Consider the following 19,364-nt stretch of genomic DNA (forward strand, 5'->3'; position numbering starts at 1 on the left):
AGTTAAAATTTGTAAAAAAAAATTGCCCTCAGCAGCTTGGGACCATTAGTGTAAGGTAAGAAAATATTACTGATTGAATATTTATTCGTCAGAGCATAACTGTTAAAAATTTTAAAATGTTAAAAATTTTAATATATTGTATTATTAATTAAATGTAAGTTCTGGTCATTTTAAAATATATATATTATTGTCAGGCTAAATCGGACTCCGATAGTAACTAAAGTTAAAAGAGTGCCCCTGTTGCTTATCGAAACTGTCGAAAATTAGATTTCCATTTCTGCATTGATAATTTTGCAAATGCATACCATTTTTCGAGGTCCATTGCTATTTCGCCGATTTTGCCAAGTAATCGTACCCAAAGTACTGCCCGGAAATAATATTCATCAAGAGTGGCCTTTGTCTAGTGAGTAAATGTTTCGTTTTTTTAGGCAGAAGAAGAAGAATTATTATATATGTGTATATAATTCCTAAGGTACCAGAGCCATGTCAAGCACTTTGTCCAAAAAGCTCATCGAGTATCCAGTTGCTCGAAAAGATGAAACTGTTAAGGAGGACTTCCATGGCACGCAGATAAAGGATGTGTACCGCTGGCTAGAAGATCCAGACTCTGGGGAAACAGAGGAATTCGTCAATGCCCAAAATAACATAAGCCGGCCATTCCTTGAAAACGGTGACGAGTGGCAGAAACTCAATTCCAAACTGACCAAGCTGTGGAACTATCCGAAATACGGATGCCCCATGAGATACGGAAATTATTACTATTATTTTATGAACACCGGCCTGCAGAACCAAAGTGTTATGTATCAGCAAAAGTCGTTGGCCGATAAAAATGAAAGTCAAGTGTTTCTTGATCCAAACACTTTGTCTGAGGACGGTACGGTTGCCTTAACCCAAAAGGCCTTTTCCGAAGATGGCAAATATATGGCCTACGGACTAAGTGAAAGTGGTTCCGATTGGATTAAGATCCTCATTCGAGACGCGGATACCGGTAAAGATTTAAGCGAAGTCCTAGAAAAGGTCAAGTTTTCCGAGATATCGTGGACAAAAGACAATAAGGGATTCTTCTACGGTGTAAGTAATAGATTTTCTTTCGCAGCTCGAAATAAAATGTATTTATACAGAGATATCCCGATCAAGACGGAAAAACTGATGGATCTGAAACTAAACAAAATGAAAATCAAAAATTGTACTATCATCGGGTGGGAGAAAGTCAGGATAAGGATACACTTGTGGTCGAGTTTCCCGAAGAACCTTCATGGCGCATGTAAGATATCTGCCAAATTAAAATTATATTCATTGACTTTATTTGTTATATAGCCAATCTACTGTTTCTGATTGCGGGAAATATTTGATTCTGGCTATTGTTAAGGATTGCCGAGACAACATTGTTTTCTATGCAGACCTTAAGCCAGGCCAGGAAATTAACTCTAAACTGAATGTCAATAAAATTGTTGAGAAGTTCGAGGCGGACTATGATGTAAGTAATTGCTATCAATTTCTTTGGAACACATTTATATATTCTTTATTATTACAGTACATTACCAACGAAGGCTCAAAAGTATTCTTCCGTACAAATAAAAATGCACCAAATTATCAAGTTATTGCCATAGACTTCGAAAACCCAGAGGAGGACAAATGGGAAACCCTTATAGCTGTAATTTTAGATTGTTTTTCCCATATATATTTATTAAGAACTAATTTTCCCCCCATAGGAGCACAAGTCGGACGTGTTGGATTGGGTCAAGTGCGTTGATACTGATAAATTGCTCGTTTGTTACATAAGGGATGTAAAGGTAAATAATTTTCACAAGACAAATTATTTTTTATAAACTTCATGGTTTTTTGTTCTTTTTTTCAGAGCGTTTTACAGGTCAATTCCTTGAATGATGGAAAACTACTGCGGGAATTCGATATTGATATCGGTACCATTGTGGGAACCTCCGGGGAGAAGAAATATTCTGAAATATTCTACAACTTCTCATCCTTTTTAAACCCTGGGTCTATTTACCAATATGACTTCAAGACACCAGACCAGGCGCCTTCGCTGTTTCGCGAAATTAAACTAAACTTAGAGGGCTTTCGCCGGGAAGACTACGCCGTTGAACAAATATTCTACAACAGCAAGGATGGCACCAAGGTACCGATGTTTATAATTCGTAAAAAACGGGATGCCATTGAGCCGCGACCATGTCTCCTTTACGGATACGGAGGCTTCAACATCAGTATGCTTCCGTCCTTCGGACTCTCAGGGTGCGTACTTTTCTGTTGCAATTTGATTTCTCTTTGCTATATCTGGGAACCTTTGCAGGCTTATGTTTATAGACACTTTTGATGGTGTGCTCGCCTATCCGAATCTGCGAGGGGGTGGCGAATACGGCGAGAAGTGGCACAACGGCGGTCGCCTGTTGAACAAACAAAACGTGTTCGACGACTTCCAAGCGGCTGCCGAGTATTTGATTGACAATAAGTATACGACTAAGGACCGTTTGGCAATCCAAGGTGGCTCCAATGGAGGACTTCTGGTCGGCTCTTGTATCAACCAACGTCCTGATTTGTTTGGCGCTGCTGTTGCACAAGTCGGGTTCGTAATTAATATTTTTTCTGAAAACTAAAAGAATAATAATCTTAACATAAATTTATTTTTCCGACAGAGTAATGGATATGTTGCGCTTCCACAAATTCACGATTGGACATGCTTGGTGCTCTGATTACGGAAACCCTTCGGAGAAGGAACACTTTGAGAATCTGTACAAGTTTTCGCCGTTGCATAATGTACATACTCCAAAGGGTGCCGAAACGGAATACCCTTCTACATTGATTCTGACGGCCGACCACGACGACCGCGTCAGTCCCTTGCATTCGCTGAAGTTTGTGGCCGCTTTACAGGAAGCTGTTCGCGATTCCGAATTCCAAAACAATCCGGTTCTGTTGCGTGTTTATCAGAAGGCGGGTCACGGTGCTGGCAAGCCCACCTCAAAGAGAATCGAGGAAGCTACTGATATCCTGACATTCTTGTCGAAGAGCCTTAACGTCGACACCGTCATCGTTTAAACCATAAACCATAAATAAATTGCATTTCTCAAGGTTGAATTAAAATTGCTGCTTTTACAAATTAAAAAATTTCACAATAAATTATACACCTGAAAGAATATATTGTCTACTATTTGAATTTTTTGTAATAAAAAAAATGTAAGTAAACGCGAGTAAGTATTAAATATTTAGCTTTCACAACTTAACATATAGTAGTTGGGTATTTGACCGGATCGAGTCGATATCTACCTTCAACGAGGGATATTATGATTTAGTCCAAGAACAACATTACGATATATAATTTTACGTATTTCAGCATTTTCATTGATTACTATACCGTTTCTGCCAAATAAGAATAGCGGCTAATAAACTTTTTTAAGTCAACTAACTTTTTTTTCAATAGTTTATTTCTATTAACAGTGTTCACGACCAATAAAAAGCAATGCAAGTTTCTGTGATTGAATTTATTATTCAATTACTACCTTTATTTGATTTCTGGAAACGTACATGTTATGTAGCAGATTTACTTTTCCTCTGGTTTGCTGAAGACAAAGGTCAGGTTGCACTTGCCGCAGTAATGACGATCTTCGTGGGCAGCCATGAAGACGCCGGCGCCGCAGTTCTCACCGGGGCACTCGCGACGGAGACGGTGGATCTTGCCGTTCTCGTCAACCTGCGAAAAAATTGACGAGGTTAATTGTTAAAATCATAAATGGTTGGTCAAAAAGTGAAGATAGGGCACTGGTGAAGTCACTCTGAGATCCAAATCTTAAGCGCAAGACCAAGACTCAAGAATTCCAAGAACAGATCAGAATGTTATCGGATGTTGGTAGATTGTTGTGTGTACCTTGTAGTATTTCAGGACAGCTAGCTTGACCTTCTTCCTCTTGTGCTTGATTTTCTTGGGGGTGGAGTAGTTCTTCTTCTTGCGCTTCTTCGCACCACCACGCAGACGCAGCACCAAGTGCAAAGTGGACTCCTTCTGAATGTTATAGTCAGAGAGGGTACGGCCATCTTCCAGCTGCTTGCCAGCGAAGATCAGACGCTGCTGATCTGGAGGAATTCCTTCTTTGTCCTGAATCTTGGCTTTGACATTTTCGATAGTGTCCGACGGTTCGACCTCAAGAGTGATGGTCTTGCCCGTGAGGGTCTTAACGAAGATCTGCATCTTGTATTCCAGTCACCAAACTGAAAGAAATAAGAAAATTGAGGTAAATAAACAGAAGTCGTAAGTAAGGCGGCTTATACTATAAGAGATCTAAGGAAATCAAAACAATTTTTAATGTTATTTGTATATGGATTTTTATTAAGCAAACTCTTAAAGTAGGGAGCAACATTTGTTGGTTAGACAAGCAGTACTGCATTGATAACGCCGTCGTTTTCTGGATTGTTTGTGACCTGTGCGTACTTGCCCCAGACAACTTTTCCTGTTTGCGTTACCAATCCAAGTTCAGAGATGTTGACTTCGATTACTGTGCCCTTTGTAATGACACCCAATGAAGTGAACATGGGCGAGCTAGGGTTCTTTTTCACTCCGATAATGGGCAGATTGAAGGTGGCTTTCAGTTCTGGATGCGTAACATGGGCCTTCTTCATGCGGAGGCCCATGGGTCGAATAAAACGTTCGAACTTCGGTGGCTTGCGGGTGAAATTCTCGCCGACGAAAGTGACTTTTGTGACCATGCGCTTCCACGCCTTCCTCTTTGTCTTGCCAGTCTTCAGCACCTTGAAGACCTCTGCATCTGACTGAGCTCGTACTTTGGGAATAGGCACGTCCCACTTGCCAGCCTTTTCCTTTCTCTTCTGCTTGATCATATTGGACAGGACCTTTGCGCTGGACTGGATGCCTCTGTCGAGCAGGTAATGTGGCAGGGCTCCATCCTCAACCTTCTCCTCCTGCTTCTTGACCTTCTTCTCCTCGTGGGCCTGGATCTTCTTTTTGATCTGAATCTTTTCATTGCGCCGCTCCTTATTGAAGAGTTTGGCCTTGATGCCTCGCAACTTGCGAGCCTTGCGTGCTCGGTCCTTGGGAAGACGTGCTTCCTTCTTGCGCTTCCGCTCTTCATAATCCAATCGCCGGCCATACAGCTTGCGATGGCGCTCCATATACTCATTCTGCGGCATGGTTACTTGTTAATTCTGGAGACCAGTTCTGAAATATATGCACATGGTTAATACTATATAGAAAGCGGGAGATTGCGAAATATGTTCCCTGGGGAAGCCATTTCTAGCCATCCACAGATAACTAATCACGCGGAACTTCACTTACCTTAATATATAAATTTAAATTTCACAATATTTATCTCTTCACAAGTATAATTTATCAATGTGAACTACTGCCGTTTCAATGTTACATGTGCACTGCAATTATTTTCATTTTCCAATAAAATAAAAAGAGTCACAATTTGCACTTGTAACCAGTTACAAGTGTAAATGACTTTAACTTTGTATTTTTCCGTTTATTTTCACTTAAACTACAATTAAAAATACCAACCCCAAAAACTTACCTTGCTTCGGCAACAGAATCAAAGGAAAGAAAGAATCAAACATACAGCGTGACAGGAAGTTGAAAAATTGTACGCAGGGTTGCATTCGGAGTTTACATTTCTTACTTTTTTGAATTAGTAAAGCAATGGAAACATGTGGAATTAAAACATATTCATGTGTTTCATAGTGAAACATTAAATTATTAAGTCGCCTGAATGTTTAGGTATATAATATATTTGATTTGTGAAACTATTTATATATGTGGTAAATAAAAAATCTAGAAACCCCGCCACTCGCACATAGATTTAAATACAATTTCTCCATACACAAAAGTATCAGGGAAATTATATATCCACCTGTAAAATAAACAAAACAATTAATATTTAAGGTTCAAGAATTAAAATGCTTACAGAATAAAGTTATGAATGCGGGTAACACTCCTGATAGGCTCACAGGATAAACAGTGTATAGTGACAGACAGGTAGGCTTTTTGATTTGCCGCCGCCGAAGTATGCGCTCCACAAAACCTTTCTCCTGGGCGTTACACATACTAAAATAATTTAAAGCAATGTAAAAGCAACAATAAATAGGATTTCAGAAATCGATTGCTTAATATTTTCAATATTAGTTGTTCGCAAGCAAGTTCCATTCTTTTAGGAACGGTTGAAAATTTAAAAAAATGTACACCCACGGTCCATACCTATTATCCGCCATTTAATTACATTTGATACTCAGATGTTAACGGAATAAGTTTTATTTTATCAAGTTAAGTTATTATTGCTCCTCAAATATCTCTTTGGAAAGGTTATTGTGGTGCAGAATACTCAAAGAGGAAGTGAGTGAGAAGTCTAAAAATGTTTAAGTGTAACTAGGCTTTCTCCTCCACATTGTAATTTACTAAATAGTTTTGAGTAAGATTAGTGGTATTATTGCATTTATCACATTCCCAATATATATTAAAATATTTGGTCGTCCTGCAAATAATTTGAAAAAAAGCAATCAGTTTCCGAAACCCAATTATAATCTGGGCACGCTTTCTTACGCCGTTCGAAATATTTCAGTATACTGGCTGTTTTTATGTAAGATCCAATTCATTATTTCAACCTCCATTAGACCAGAGACTTCACGCAGATCGCAGATCTCATTTGCATCAAAAAATTCTGCAATTACCGGGTAAGCGTCAACTACTTCACAGTGAAACGCAAAACCGCCGGCCTTAAGATATGGAACAGCTTCCTCTATATGGCTGAAAATCGCCAATTCTTTTGAACTTCTCGTCGAAGATAGTTTCTTCTCTATTAGTCTTGTAATGGATTGATTTTTGCTTTCCTTTTGAACAAATAAGCTAAATATATATTATTTAATTTGAAGATTTAATTTACTTACTCGAAATAAAACTTTGTAGTAACCAATATCCTCAAAAGAAATTTTTAAAGGACTAGAAGTTATCTCATCAACAGTAGCTGGTCCTTGATCTGAAGAGCTTAACAAGCCACCAACCACAGAAGATGTATAATAGTTGTACATTACAAGAGAGAACAAGAATAAGGTCATTACAAGAAAGCGTACAGAACGATCTTTCGGATTGGGGTCCAATCCCTGTTGACAACAAGCTCCAAATGTCTGAAGAACTCGTTCGATGCATGTAGTTTTTGTTTGGTCTTGGGAATAATCTCCTCTATGCAAAAACTTGCAGTCTATAATTTCAAATAGCACCCAAATTATGCTAAATGAACCTAGGGTTAATAATGAAAAAAACCATACGCTGCCGCTAAATGGTGATAGAAAGTTTCCTGCCCACGCAGTACCGTCCGTTCCAGGCGTAAATAAATCTGGAGTATATCGGTATAGAAACGCAGTTTCGAATTTCCAGCTTTGATGTATTATATCAAACTCTGCGAAGCGGTTAATGCGATTGAATGCTCCAGATGCGGCAATATCTGCCTCATTTCGCATAATTATTCCTAAGAGACCAAGCCGAAAAGTAGTATTTCCCAACCGGCCAGCCCATCCCCTAGAATTTCGAAAGTTAACGGTGAAGTTAAAACGGTCGCGTAATAGTCCCAATAGTTCGTAGTGATATTTTATAAATGCTGCTACTCCAGAGTCCTTCGTGGGCCGTGAAAGAATAGATTCAATTTGCTCATTTGAAATAATATCCTCCTTATCGATCTGAAATGATTAAATAAAGCTTCAAGTGGTTAATATTACTCATTTAAGAACTTACCACGCTCGCTCCTCTAAGTGACATTCCGTTAAATTGACCGCGAAAATCAATGCTTTGCAAATGAAAAATATCACAAACTATATTAACTGTGCCATTTATCAAAGTGGCTATCAAATTAATTTCCAACTGCGATTTCAAATGTCGTCCTTTCGAATGAACATCCCAATATGCGTAGCCCTCCTTGGTTTTATTTACATAGGTTATCTGAGCGTTTGGACCGACATAATTCAGATTTAACGGAAATAAGGATTGTACGTCAAGATCTACACCCCAGAAAAACCATTGGTAGGTTTTGTTCAAGTATCTGTTTTCGGAGGCTTCAAAAAGTAGCTCAGATGTTCCACTACATCTGGCATTCACTAGGATAGAAGTTCGAGCAGGACTTTCTCTTGTCAATATAGATGGAAGGTTATAAGTTTGGTTTAGATGTACGACACTCACAAATTGGTTTCTTTCCATTAATGCAAGAGTCGTTTCTTTAAAATCTAATTATTCAGTTAATATTACATTTTTAAAGTCAAATACAAATTAAAAACATTTCGGTTTTACTTCTTACCTTGAAGCAAACATGAAAACACTATTGTATGCCTGGTTTTAACCAAGCTTACAACGAAATTCGTTAAGACCGATACGTCCATATCCAGACTCATTTCACCTGCAGCGAGTACAAGAATAAACAAGAAAATTGAGACTTTCATTTTCAATGTTTCAAATCCGGTAAGCATTATATACACTTTTAAGGTAAGTGATTTCATTTGATTGACAGCGTGAATTGCATGTGGTAATTACCGACTTCAAACTCTGTGGACGGCCGTCAGGGTAGTGACGATGGCTTATATTGAATAGAGCCGCAGAATTACAAATCTAAACTTAATCAATATATGGCCAAAATAAACTATACTTTCAAAGGAACCGTCTTTAACGATTTTACTCTGCATTGACTGTTATTCTCTAAGTAAAACGGTTTGCAAGTATAGCGGTTGAAATAAAGTTTCAAATGTTTAAGTAGTTTTAATAAGATGATAACCACACCTTTTTTTTTAAATAAGTGAAGAAACATTATTAAGCAGACCTTTAACCGAAAACTTTTTGATAAAATTTTTTTTAATAAATCTAACTAATTAAAAAATAAAAAAAATTTGTGTGTTTGAGTAATGGAGCTTTTTAACCGTACCAGCTCCATTTTGCTTTTACGTTACATACAAAATTAATTTCCATTACCATCTCGCTCGGTGTGGGCATTCAAAATGTTGGCCCATATAAATTTATAACGTATAAACAACTTTAAATAAATTGTATCTTAAGAAATCTATTTGCATATTCTTTGTTCAATTTAGGTTAAAATTATATTTGTAGGATATTTAAGAGAAATCGCAATGAAGACACACATTGTTGCTTTTGTTTTAGAAAATATTTTCTCTAATTTCTAAAAGTCATATAAAGCATATTTGCAAAAACTTTGATTTCGACTTTGAATATCAAACATGAAATTCAATATTCTTAGCTATAGGATTACTTATTTTCGTCACGAAATTCGGCTTCAGATATTTTATATGTCGCAGGTGCAACCATAATATCTTAAGCACGTCAACGATTATAATTCAATGGGTATTCACCAGAATTAAGCCACTTAAAGTAAAATAATAAAAGGAAAGGTAGTAAGTGTAGCCGTGATTGACAAGTAAAATTAGTGTATGAAATTTTAATGAACCAATAAAGTGTCCCATTACTTAGAATAACATATCGCCCTTTATGGCTTGAGTAAACGAAATGGAAATGGTTCATAGACACCTTTTTAAAAGATATGTTCAACGCATTATTTTTTTATTTACGATTTTATTTATATCCGAACTAAAGATGGTTTTAAAATTTTTCTATGCTAAAAGCGAATAATATAATATAATATTTTTTTATAATCTTTTTCTCTTCATTCCATTTTTAAGACGATGATTATCGTATGGCTGATATCAACATTTTCTCATCTCTAGTTTGTTTATGTCTTAACGAAGTAAAAAAAACAATGAATTTACACCATGTCGTCTTCTTTTAGATACAATCTTCTAAGAAGTGTTAAGCCATACACTCCCTTCACGTCGCAACTGACTAAATCTATGTTACGCGTTCTTATTCAAGTTTCTGTGCATTTTATTGAGACAAAAAAGTCGTCTTCTGAAGTGCTTTCACTAGCACTAAACAAACTAACAAATGCAGGCCATAAAATTCCGCCAAACTTTTGTGAACTCTTTACAATGGTGTTTTTGATGCTGCAAATCTTTCTGAAATACCCAAAGGGAGTTGTGAAACATAATGAGTTGCGAAACTGTTTAATGGATGATTTAAAGTAGGTACATATGTTCATAATTATAGTTTCTAATAATAATACATAATATCTTGTCATTAGTTTTACAGAAGAATACGCTGACGACATTTGCAAAGTTTTGTTAAACCATCGAGATATACTCAGCAAAAACTTTTCAGAAACTAAAATTGACCGAGTTAAAATGACAAAATTGCAGTGGAGAATTAATATTTCCTTATCTTTAAAGTAAATACTTTCATTCATAATATATACATATTAACATTATTTTATTTTCAGCACTGTGCATATAGATAAACCTACGATAGTCATCCACTTCAAACTTCAGAATAGAGAATTTCGAACTCTTGAATTACCATTATCTATGTTTCAACAAGTGCGATATAACATCGCCCTTTTACTTAATGAGCTACAGTCACTGCAAAGACGATCTGCTTTAAAATAATTTAAATGGCACTAGCTATATGGTTATATATTTTAAAGATTCGATTTTGTTACAAATTAAATAAAAGTAATATTAATCTTGTTCCTGTACACAAAAGAAAAGTTTTATTTATAAGATAAAATTATTATGATTGCAAAACTATTTAATTATTTTCTAATATGTATCTTTTGCTCGAAAAAAATGTTATATTTTGACATTGATCAGCAGACGAACGCATAAAGTATCGAAGTGCAATACATCAATAAATATGATGATACTTTATATTACATCACAAAACAGAGATCAAAACCGAAACGTTGTAAAGAAATATTTCCGAGAAATTAATTGAACTATTAATAACACTGGGAATTAGAAAGAGCAGATTGTGAAATTGAGAACAGCCCTTTTCGTTTCCTGTTCTGCTTTCATTTCATTTCAACAATGCGATAGTTTCTCGCCCATCTCTTTCGATTTCAAATTATCGCTGTGTAAATCGATTATTTCAACAAAATGGTAAGCAATATTATTTTATGGTAAATATAATTTATTAATTTTCAATGGGTTTTAGCTACCACTGTCTCTACTAAAAACAGCTCAGAGCCATCCTATGGTAAGACAAATGTGCACTATAAATATTTATTTATTTTAAGCAATATCATACACGATATTTTTTATTTAGTTGGTGGAGCTTAAAAATGGAGAAACATACAATGGTCACCTGGTTAGTTGCGACTCTTGGATGAATATCAATCTCCGCGATGTAATTTGCACCTCAAAGGTAATATTTAATTTAGAATAAAAGCAAAGCTAGTATACACAATATGGTTAACGCACATATTTTGTTTACCCACAATGTTGCAGGACGGCGACCGTTTCTGGCGAATGCCCGAATGCTATATCCGCGGAAGTACCATTAAATATCTACGTATTCCTGATGAAGTTATCGACATGGTAAAGGAGGATGCGCAAGCGAAGTCGAGAAACCGCACAGAGATGAACAAAAACCGTGGAGGCAACTCATCGCAAAATCAACGCGGCGGACGTCCTGGCGGCAACCGAAATAATGTAGGCAATCGTCCTGGCCAGGGATACGGTGGTCCTGGAAACAATGCGATGCGCCTGGGTGGAACTGCTGGTCAAGGAAATCGTCTGCCTCACGCCGCCAAGAATAGAAAGTAGTTGTTTGCACCGTAGTAATAAATTCTTTTCAACTATTCAGTCAAGTATTTATTGATAAAAAGTTGACATTTTTATACAGTCTCGATAATTTTAATCACGAGGATTTCTTTGCTACTTATTGCCATGGTATCTGTCTATTATCCAGCAACCAATTAGAATGGGTTGGCTTAAAATTTAAAAAAAATCACTGGGAGACGCTTTATACTACCAAGCAAACTAAACCCAGCCTAGGGTTCCAGGATTTACAGCTTTATTTGTGGGGATGTCGGGCACGGAATGTGGGAATTCAAGTCTTTCTTGCTCCAAATGCTTTAATATGTAAAATTTGACTGGACCGTCTGTTGGATCGTATAGTTTCATTATATTCGAATTTTATTTTGCCTATATTTACTTTAAGAAATATTTAATAAAGAGTACAGGTAAACAAATGTAATATTTATATGTATTGTAGCTAAACGAATTGTTGACGGCTTTTTAAAAACTCAAGCATGCCCTGAACATTGGCGTTCACCTGTGGCGGCTGTTGTTGTCCGTTTAGCAAATTATTGGGCATCGCCGCCATAGGAAGCAGTTGCTGTGGCTGATTAGTGAAACCTGGAAAGACAAGCACAAAATAAGTAAATATATAATCGCCTGTGGAGACACGAATCCTCAGATGAACACATACCACTCTGGGAATTTTGCTGTTGAGCCAAATGCTGCAAAAACATATCCTGTTGTTGTTGAGGATGTGGGGGAATTTGGTTTTGTGGGAAAGACGAATACTGTCTGAACGAAAGTATAGCCGGATCCATTGAAGTCCAATCACTGTTGTTGTAAACTGTTAAGGAAAATATATCATTAGTTATTTCATTTAGAGTAACAGGATTTTTTATATTTTACATCAAGGCACCCGCTTTTTTTTAGATTGTTATCGAATACAATATGTCATATACTTGCGGGAGACAAAAATTATAATTTAAAAAAAAAGGAAAATATATAAAAACAAAAATTAGTCACTACATTTTTTTAAGGATTAAAAAGCTATTTACTTTTCTCCAATTTTTTGCTGTCATTCCTATGAAAGTGAACTAAGATCTTGCTAATCTCTTATATAATAATAATCAATTTATATTAAGCTTTTCTGCCAGGAAACTCCATAAAATTGGAAACATGTTTAGGCTAGCCTCTCCGTTTTCTATGACCACTAGTTCAATTCAAAGACATAACTTACCCTTGTTGTGAGCCATCTGGTGCAATTGTGAGTCGCCCACGGGCTGTCCTGGGTTTTGGTGCATGGCCAAATGAGCATTCCAGTTGGCAGCCATCGGCACCTGGTGCTGGCCTTGGGGCCCATTGTTTCCCACCCCGTTAACCGGCATGTTCATGAAGGGCATCATTTTGCTCGTGTGCTGCAGTCTGGATGCTCCGCCCAGTCCCAATGTGTTCATGTGATTGAAACCCGGCGGCGGCATACGAGCGCGCTGCATGTTGTCCACCAGCTGCTGATGGGGGGGAACTTGGGGCTGTGGTGGCAGCTTCGGCCCGGGGTTTTCATTGTTAATACTCTGTTGTTGAACAACTTCATTTTCCATAAGTTCAGCAAGTCCCTTTTGGGTCTCAATAAAGGGGTCGAAACCTTAAGACAGGACCAATAATTAATAAAAAAAAAACTTCTAAAGTGCAATATTAACATCGGATTACCTAAGTCATCGTCGACTATCGAGTTTTGGGTGAACCGACTCTGCTGAGATTGCGTGTTTGAAGGCTGGATAATAAAAAAATAAAAAGTTTGATTAGTTTTAAAGAACATTTGCCTTAAAAATTCTAAATATTATGAAAATAACTTACCAAATTTTCAAACATTCCCATCATCCTCTGCTTTTGAGGTTGCTGTTGTGAATTAATAAGTCCTGGGATAATGACGCGAATCATTACTGACGGTTAGCAGATATTTAAACGGAATATGGAACCTACCATTTTCGACAAAAGGCGAATTCAGTCGATTGTTTTCCAAGAAGGCCGCAACTCGCTGTGGCTCGGGCACAGCACTATTTCCATTCATTTGAGGCGGGTGTCCATTAAGATACTGATGATGTGACTGCTGCTGACTTTTATGAAAATCGAAAAACTTTGACATGTTTCCGCCAAACAGATTTTCCCCTGTCTGTTGTTGTAATAGTTGTTGTTGCAGAAGTGCATGTGCTTGTACTCTATTTAAATCGAGTGAATTAGCCTGGAAATGGCTAAGGAAATCTGAAAAAATATAAAAAATGTAAATTGGTGTAAATATTAAAGATTTTGGGTGTCTCAAAAATATCAAAAAAATTATGGTATTAATATATTGTTTATGTTGGTTAATTTATATTTCAGTTTTAATACAATAACAAAAAGAAATACAATGAATAACAGTAAGCTCGATAAACGTATCCAAAATCAAATAAATCTTACCATTTGCAGGACCGTTAATTTGTGAAAGATTAGTCGCAAAGTTGTTGCGTTTTTGTAGTTCGTGCATGCGAAGGAACTCCTCTTGTTGGTGCAAAACTTGCTGGTGGTGGTGCTGCTGCTGCTGTTGCAAATGTTGCTGTTGAAGCAGTTGCTCCTCCACATGCCTTGTGTTGCGTATCATCACATTTTTGAAAGCTTCCTCCCACTCTGTTTTTAAAAATATATAGATAATGGTTTGTGAAAAAAATTATTAAAATGTATCCTCAATTTTTTGGGGGTTACTACAACAACACTTAATTATAATTATACGATTTTCTTATACCCTTGCAGAGGGTATTATAATTTCAGTCAAAAGTTTGCAACGAAGATAAGGAGCATTTGGTATATATATTCTTGATCGACATCACCAGGAGAGTCGATCCAGCTATGTCCGTCCCTCCGTTTCTACGCAAACTAGTCCCTCAGTTTTCAAGCTATCTGCCTGAAACTTTCGCAAAAGTTGTCTTTCTATTGCAGGTATTAAGTATATAAGTCGGAACGAGCCGGATCATGAGCTCTCATAGGAACAATCGGAAAATCAAATTAAAAAAAGTATAACTTTTTTTTTTTATCAAAATCGGACAAAATGCCATAGAAACGATGACAAAATGCAGAGCATATAAATCGAAATGTAGTCGTTTTGTAATAACTGCAAGGGTATAAACGCTTCGGCTTGCCGAAGTTTGCTTTCTTTCTTGTTTATATTGTTATTACTAGTATTATTATGAACAAATAAATGTTTTAAAACACTACATTAAACAAATGTTTACCGTTTGTATTTGATGCCTTTTGGATTCCATCAATATCTGTGTATCCCCGTCGATATTTTATAGTTAGTGGTTTACGATGTTTAGCAGTACCGAAAAATAAGAGAAATCGACATTAATTGAGGTGGAAAATAAAAGTTATCGAGATTTCTGTGCACCCCTTAAGCAAAATTTAAGTAATAATGACAAAGTTTAAAAACTATTTTTTGATCTGGCTGAAGACTTAAAAAAAGCTTTCTGCATTTCCATATTTTCCATTGATACAACACTTACCGTTGACCAAGTCTGGTAAATGAGACTGTCGCATTTCCAAATCTAGCTTATTCTTTATTAAGGGGGCTTGCTGGAATGATGACGATGTAAAGAAGCTTGGCGGGTCATCAAAAATGTTGAGCTTAGACAGCGCATCTGCAACAATAATTGTGAGTAAAATACTAGAGTTGGATTAGTTCCCATACCATTCACTCGGCTTCCACTCTCTGGCAGACTCGAGGATTCGGCTGAATCTTCGGGCAAGCAACCTGCATCTGTGCTATTACTAGGCGCCATTGCAGCGTCCTTGCTGATGTCCTCCGAGGATTTAGATCCTGTTAGACTATGTTCAGCCTCGGCAATAGCCTCAATGATGTTTTCGGTATCGTCCTGAGTCTTTACACTTTCTTGGTGGCTTTCAGAAATCACACTATTGCACTTCTCTTCAGTATAATCACCCGTTAAACTCTTTTCACTTAAGCTACTCTCCGAGATATGACCTTCGCTATTTTCGCTACAGGAGCTCTCAGATCTTTGAACGTTTGTTCCCGCTAATCTCTTTTGTGGTAAATTGTCTTCACAGCTTTCGGTTACTTCCGTCTTTTTTTGTGTTATTGTACTTTCGCTCGGCTCAATTCGCTCCACCTGTTTGTTTGCCACGGGTGCCGAGACAGGTTCCTTGCCTTTCTTCGGCTCCTTTGCACTAGTCGAGGGTCGATCTTTTCCGCGATCTGCCCTCGATCGATTGCTAGAACTCTGCTGCGGTTCAGCCTTTGTGGAGGTTGGCGCATCCGCTGTTGCCTCGGCGAATGTCTCAGTACTTGTGCTGCATCGGGATTCGGGAACAAAGTTCTCCTTGTTTGAGACGTTGGAGTTCGAGTTGCCGCTGTTCTTATTTTTCGATTTGTTCTTTTCGTGTCTCTTTTCGTTGCGCAGCTTTTCCCGTTTGCTCTTCCCATTGGAATTGTTCGAACTGGAAGTCGCCTCCCTGCCGTTGATTGGCGAGACCGATAAACTGGGCCAAGCTTCTTTTTGTTGGCCATTGGCTGCGCTCGAAGCATTCGTGCCCGATCCAGAAGACGAGGATGACGCTGACGAGGACGATGGAATCGCGGCTGATTAGGGATAGACATTATTAAGTCATTAAGTGGCTGTTTAGAAGGAAATTACCATTTGCTTTAGAAGCTCCGTTACCATTTATAATACCTGCTGTATTCGGTCCGAACGAGGCAATAAGAGTATCGTGTAGGCGCTTCTCGTACTCCTGGTGTTTTCCCTGGTGCATTTCCTTTAAAAACAGATACAGAACATTAGTATGTGGGCACTTAGGGAAATCACGGCATTTACCTCCTTTGTAAAACTGGCCTCGGGATCACCCAATTCATGTAAGTACATACAGTCGCCCTTGGGACACTGCTGGTTTTTCATGAAATGGCTGCAGTATTTGGTTGTCCCCAAACTAGTCTTTATGAGTCGCCCGTCTATCATAATGTTGTTGACGCTTTGAATGGCCCGCAAAGCATCAGAGTTGTTAACATACGTGACATAGGCAGAGGCAGATGGACCCTTTAAATCGAAAGACCAGAATAAGCAAACAAAGCTGAAGAAGGAGAGGCTTCGGCAGGCCGAAAACTCAGATACCCTCGCAGTTTAAAAGGAAGCAAGTTGAGCAATGTTAAATTTAAAGAAACACCTGTGATTTTTTTAAAATAACATTCAGTGTTATCCTCAATTCCACGCTTGTAACCACTCCTTAAGAGTTGCATTTTAGCATAAGTAAGCACAGGAATAGAACAATAGTTCTGAGCCAATAAATAAATATATAACAAAAATTCGTTGCTTTTTGCATAAAATTTTGCCTAAAATAATAAAAAAAAAACATGTTAATATAAAGCTAATAAAATTAATTTCTAAATTTTTTGCTTAAAAAAATATTTCTACAGGGTTCGCTTACCAGAGCAGCTAATAACAAAAAGCTAAAATTCATTTTAATTGAAAATAAATTTTGGTACTTGTAAATATGTTTATTTCATTGAAAACGTGCCGTTTTTAATGTTTTCATAGAAACCACCTAAAAATGACTAAGCAACTCGGGTATGGGCACTAGGCCATATCAATGTATAGAGGTAATAAATAATTGAATCTTACAACTCTTACCTGGACCCCGGCATACGTGGTACTTGGATTTATAACGACTTTATGAATTTTCCCATATTTACCAAAATACTCGTGTTTTTTTAGTATCTGAAAGGGGAAACGTCAGTATGTCTTTGTCAAATTCTGATGAGTAGTCAACATACGTCTGCATCAGCAAGTCGAGGTGGCAGGCCCACAACAAACACCAAGTTCTTTTGGACCACACGAACGTTGGCCAAATGTTTTCGGTTCTCGGTGATCTTTTGCTTTCGTTGCTGGTCCCTTTGGCGTTTTTGGGACTTGAAGGCAATCATCTGGGATAAGGTAAATTGGAGAAGAAACCGGATTAATAAAAGAGAGAAAGATGAATAGACATATCTTACTTCTTCCTGTGTTAACGGCTTAAAGTCCGCTGGATTTTCTGGATATTCCTTTCGACATGCTGGACACAGCTTGTTCTCATCCGTGCGGATCCTGTGCCAACAAAACCTGCAAATCTTCAATCAAAAACACCGGAATTATATGGTGATCAAATGAGTTATTATTGGGCTAGGTACCTGGTATCCGCAAGTGCAGGGAAAGAAGGTCAGATCGTCCACCTCCAACGGCTCCATACACAACGGGCACTCGACTGCGTCATCATTACTGCTCATGCCATTCATTTTCAGGTAATTTTTGGTGGTGAAGGACTCGCAGTTTTAAATTTTTAATAAACTGTTGATAATGATGGGAACCAAGCTGTAGAAAGTAAAAAATAATATTTATTAAACTAATTTGTCAGTGACGTTTGGTATCTTTGTTTTAAATGTCAAGGATAACTTTTCTTCTCCAGTCCTTTTCTAAATTCAATTAACCAAACTTATCAGCACACTACCTATATATCCCCTAGTATATCAATATCCATATCATATTTACCCCGAAAATGTAGCCAAAACTAAACCCTACGTCGTAACAATATGTTCTTTGGATGAATCACCCAAACATCGCTATTATTTTGCACACTATAAAAACAAGTTTGCGGAATTTATCACCTGTGGCTAGACTTTCGATCATATTAATTTTGGGGCTATAAGCTATACTTGGGGTTTATTAAATTTGTGTACATATAGGTCATTATAATCGTGGCATTGTTGACTTTATGCAACCTTTGAAAACTGTCAAATTTAAGCTACCTGAAGAAGATGTTTACTGTCAGGTAAGTTTTTGTATATATACAATGACACTCACACATGCACGAAAGTCTACGCGCAGACAAACAAAACGTATTTTTAAATATGGATACCTTTTCATAACAGATATCAAACACACTTGTGAATGTACATACAAGCATACATTAACAAGTTTTAAAAAATTTCAATTTTAAGCTTTTATAACAACAAAGAAAGAAAGTATTTTTTAAGAGTTTAATAACCGTTTATCTGTGTGAATATGGCGACACATCAATACGGGAAATCTCACGCAAGATTAGAATTGACAGCGATATTCGCATATGCATTGGAAAATCACTTATTAGTTGTACATCAGTAATTTGTTAAACCACTATATATGCACACATATACAAGCACTTATGTACTTGTGCGTACATTGTTCACGCTACAATTTTTAGGGAACACAAACATGTAGTATTGGGAACAATAATTGTTTTTCAATAATACTAAATCACCAAAACGTAAAAAAAATTTCGGAAGAAAGAAAGTTTAAAGGGATAACAATAAGGAAAAGGGAAATAAAAACGATAAATGTACATAAGCAGGAGTATATATACATACACATATGTATGTACACGTAACACGTATGATTGTAGGTGTGATGTAGGTTTTTCTTTATTCACTCTGGATAGTTGATGACTCGGAATTGCAATGTGCAAATTGAATTTTTGAATGCCTTTTAACTTTTATAAATACTTGGTAGCAAACGTATCAAACGAAAGTACTAAGGCTAAAAATAAACGCAAAGTAAACGAATGAATTCGCCAAATTAAAGACTTCAATTTTGTTCCACACGAAACATTCGATATAAATTCCCAACTCGAACTATCGATAACGCTGTACGCGAAAATATCATTTCCCACGACTG

General features: G+C 37.1%; 7 protein-coding genes across 14 annotated transcripts; 3 read left to right on the plus strand and 4 right to left on the minus strand.

Annotated features, from left to right (window-relative positions):
• The first annotated feature begins 229 nt into the window (after positions 1–229).
• On the plus strand, positions 230–3,149 carry LOC108043408 (prolyl endopeptidase). Its single transcript, XM_017122112.2, has 9 exons — positions 230–403; positions 473–1,071; positions 1,122–1,264; positions 1,318–1,477; positions 1,535–1,654; positions 1,713–1,793; positions 1,859–2,250; positions 2,309–2,581; positions 2,652–3,149. Exons 1-9 carry the CDS (start codon positions 298–300, stop codon positions 3,049–3,051), a joined length of 2,274 nt encoding a protein of 757 aa, XP_016977601.2. The 5' UTR covers positions 230–297; the 3' UTR covers positions 3,052–3,149.
• A 330-nt stretch (positions 3,150–3,479) lies between these two features.
• Positions 3,480–5,621, minus strand: LOC108043411 (ubiquitin-40S ribosomal protein S27a). Its single transcript, XM_017122115.2, has 3 exons — positions 5,538–5,621; positions 3,878–4,218; positions 3,480–3,703 (listed from the first exon to the last, which is right to left on the minus strand). The coding sequence occupies exons 2-3, from the start codon at positions 4,196–4,198 to the stop codon at positions 3,554–3,556; spliced, it is 471 nt and encodes a 156-aa protein (XP_016977604.1). The 5' UTR covers positions 4,199–4,218; positions 5,538–5,621; the 3' UTR covers positions 3,480–3,553.
• LOC108043409 (ribosome biogenesis protein NSA2 homolog) lies at positions 4,316–5,596 on the minus strand. 2 transcript variants are annotated; one of them, XM_017122114.2, is made up of 3 exons: positions 5,538–5,561; positions 5,300–5,391; positions 4,316–5,182 (listed from the first exon to the last, which is right to left on the minus strand). In XM_017122114.2, the coding sequence occupies exon 3, from the start codon at positions 5,152–5,154 to the stop codon at positions 4,375–4,377; it is 780 nt and encodes a 259-aa protein (XP_016977603.1). In that variant the 5' UTR covers positions 5,155–5,182; positions 5,300–5,391; positions 5,538–5,561; the 3' UTR covers positions 4,316–4,374. The 2 variants fall into 2 exon arrangements, with proteins under 2 accessions (XP_016977603.1, XP_016977602.1); XM_017122113.2 differs by lacking the exon at positions 5,300–5,391 and having other exon boundaries at positions 5,538–5,596.
• Positions 5,164–8,442, minus strand: LOC108043401 (ionotropic receptor 75a). The gene is made up of 7 exons (XM_017122099.2): positions 8,301–8,442; positions 7,745–8,229; positions 6,904–7,689; positions 6,560–6,846; positions 5,928–6,067; positions 5,831–5,873; positions 5,164–5,182 (listed from the first exon to the last, which is right to left on the minus strand). Exons 1-7 carry the CDS (start codon positions 8,440–8,442, stop codon positions 5,164–5,166), a joined length of 1,902 nt encoding a protein of 633 aa, XP_016977588.2.
• A 1,285-nt stretch (positions 8,443–9,727) lies between these two features.
• Positions 9,728–10,582, plus strand: LOC108043405 (COMM domain-containing protein 5). The gene is made up of 3 exons (XM_017122109.2): positions 9,728–10,085; positions 10,146–10,289; positions 10,341–10,582. Exons 1-3 carry the CDS (start codon positions 9,778–9,780, stop codon positions 10,504–10,506), a joined length of 618 nt encoding a protein of 205 aa, XP_016977598.1. The 5' UTR covers positions 9,728–9,777; the 3' UTR covers positions 10,507–10,582.
• Positions 10,583–10,894: 312 nt separating this feature from the next.
• Positions 10,895–11,699, plus strand: LOC108043406 (U6 snRNA-associated Sm-like protein LSm4). The gene is made up of 4 exons (XM_017122110.2): positions 10,895–10,998; positions 11,054–11,095; positions 11,165–11,263; positions 11,347–11,699. Exons 1-4 carry the CDS (start codon positions 10,996–10,998, stop codon positions 11,662–11,664), a joined length of 462 nt encoding a protein of 153 aa, XP_016977599.1. The 5' UTR covers positions 10,895–10,995; the 3' UTR covers positions 11,665–11,699.
• A 316-nt stretch (positions 11,700–12,015) lies between these two features.
• On the minus strand, positions 12,016–19,306 carry LOC108043404 (putative uncharacterized protein DDB_G0268364). Of its 7 annotated transcripts, none has more exons than XM_017122101.2 (17): positions 19,058–19,306; positions 17,846–18,002; positions 17,672–17,785; positions 17,453–17,602; positions 17,301–17,396; positions 16,500–16,718; positions 16,323–16,440; positions 15,359–16,267; positions 15,174–15,308; positions 14,904–14,939; positions 14,095–14,301; positions 13,621–13,899; positions 13,495–13,556; positions 13,348–13,411; positions 12,878–13,282; positions 12,332–12,484; positions 12,016–12,258 (listed from the first exon to the last, which is right to left on the minus strand). In XM_017122101.2, the coding sequence occupies exons 2-17, from the start codon at positions 17,948–17,950 to the stop codon at positions 12,116–12,118; spliced, it is 3,195 nt and encodes a 1,064-aa protein (XP_016977590.2). In that variant the 5' UTR covers positions 17,951–18,002; positions 19,058–19,306; the 3' UTR covers positions 12,016–12,115. The 7 variants fall into 7 exon arrangements, with proteins under 7 accessions (XP_016977590.2, XP_016977597.2, XP_016977595.2 ...); XM_017122108.2 differs by having other exon boundaries at positions 16,359–16,440; positions 17,310–17,396; positions 17,846–18,026; XM_017122106.2 differs by having other exon boundaries at positions 16,347–16,440; positions 17,310–17,396; positions 17,846–18,026.
• Positions 19,307–19,364: the final 58 nt, after the last annotated feature.

This window comes from Drosophila rhopaloa, unplaced genomic scaffold (genome assembly GCF_018152115.1).
Source record: "Drosophila rhopaloa isolate 14029-0021.01 unplaced genomic scaffold, ASM1815211v1 contig_2, whole genome shotgun sequence".
NCBI lineage: Eukaryota > Metazoa > Arthropoda > Insecta > Diptera > Drosophilidae > Drosophila > Drosophila rhopaloa.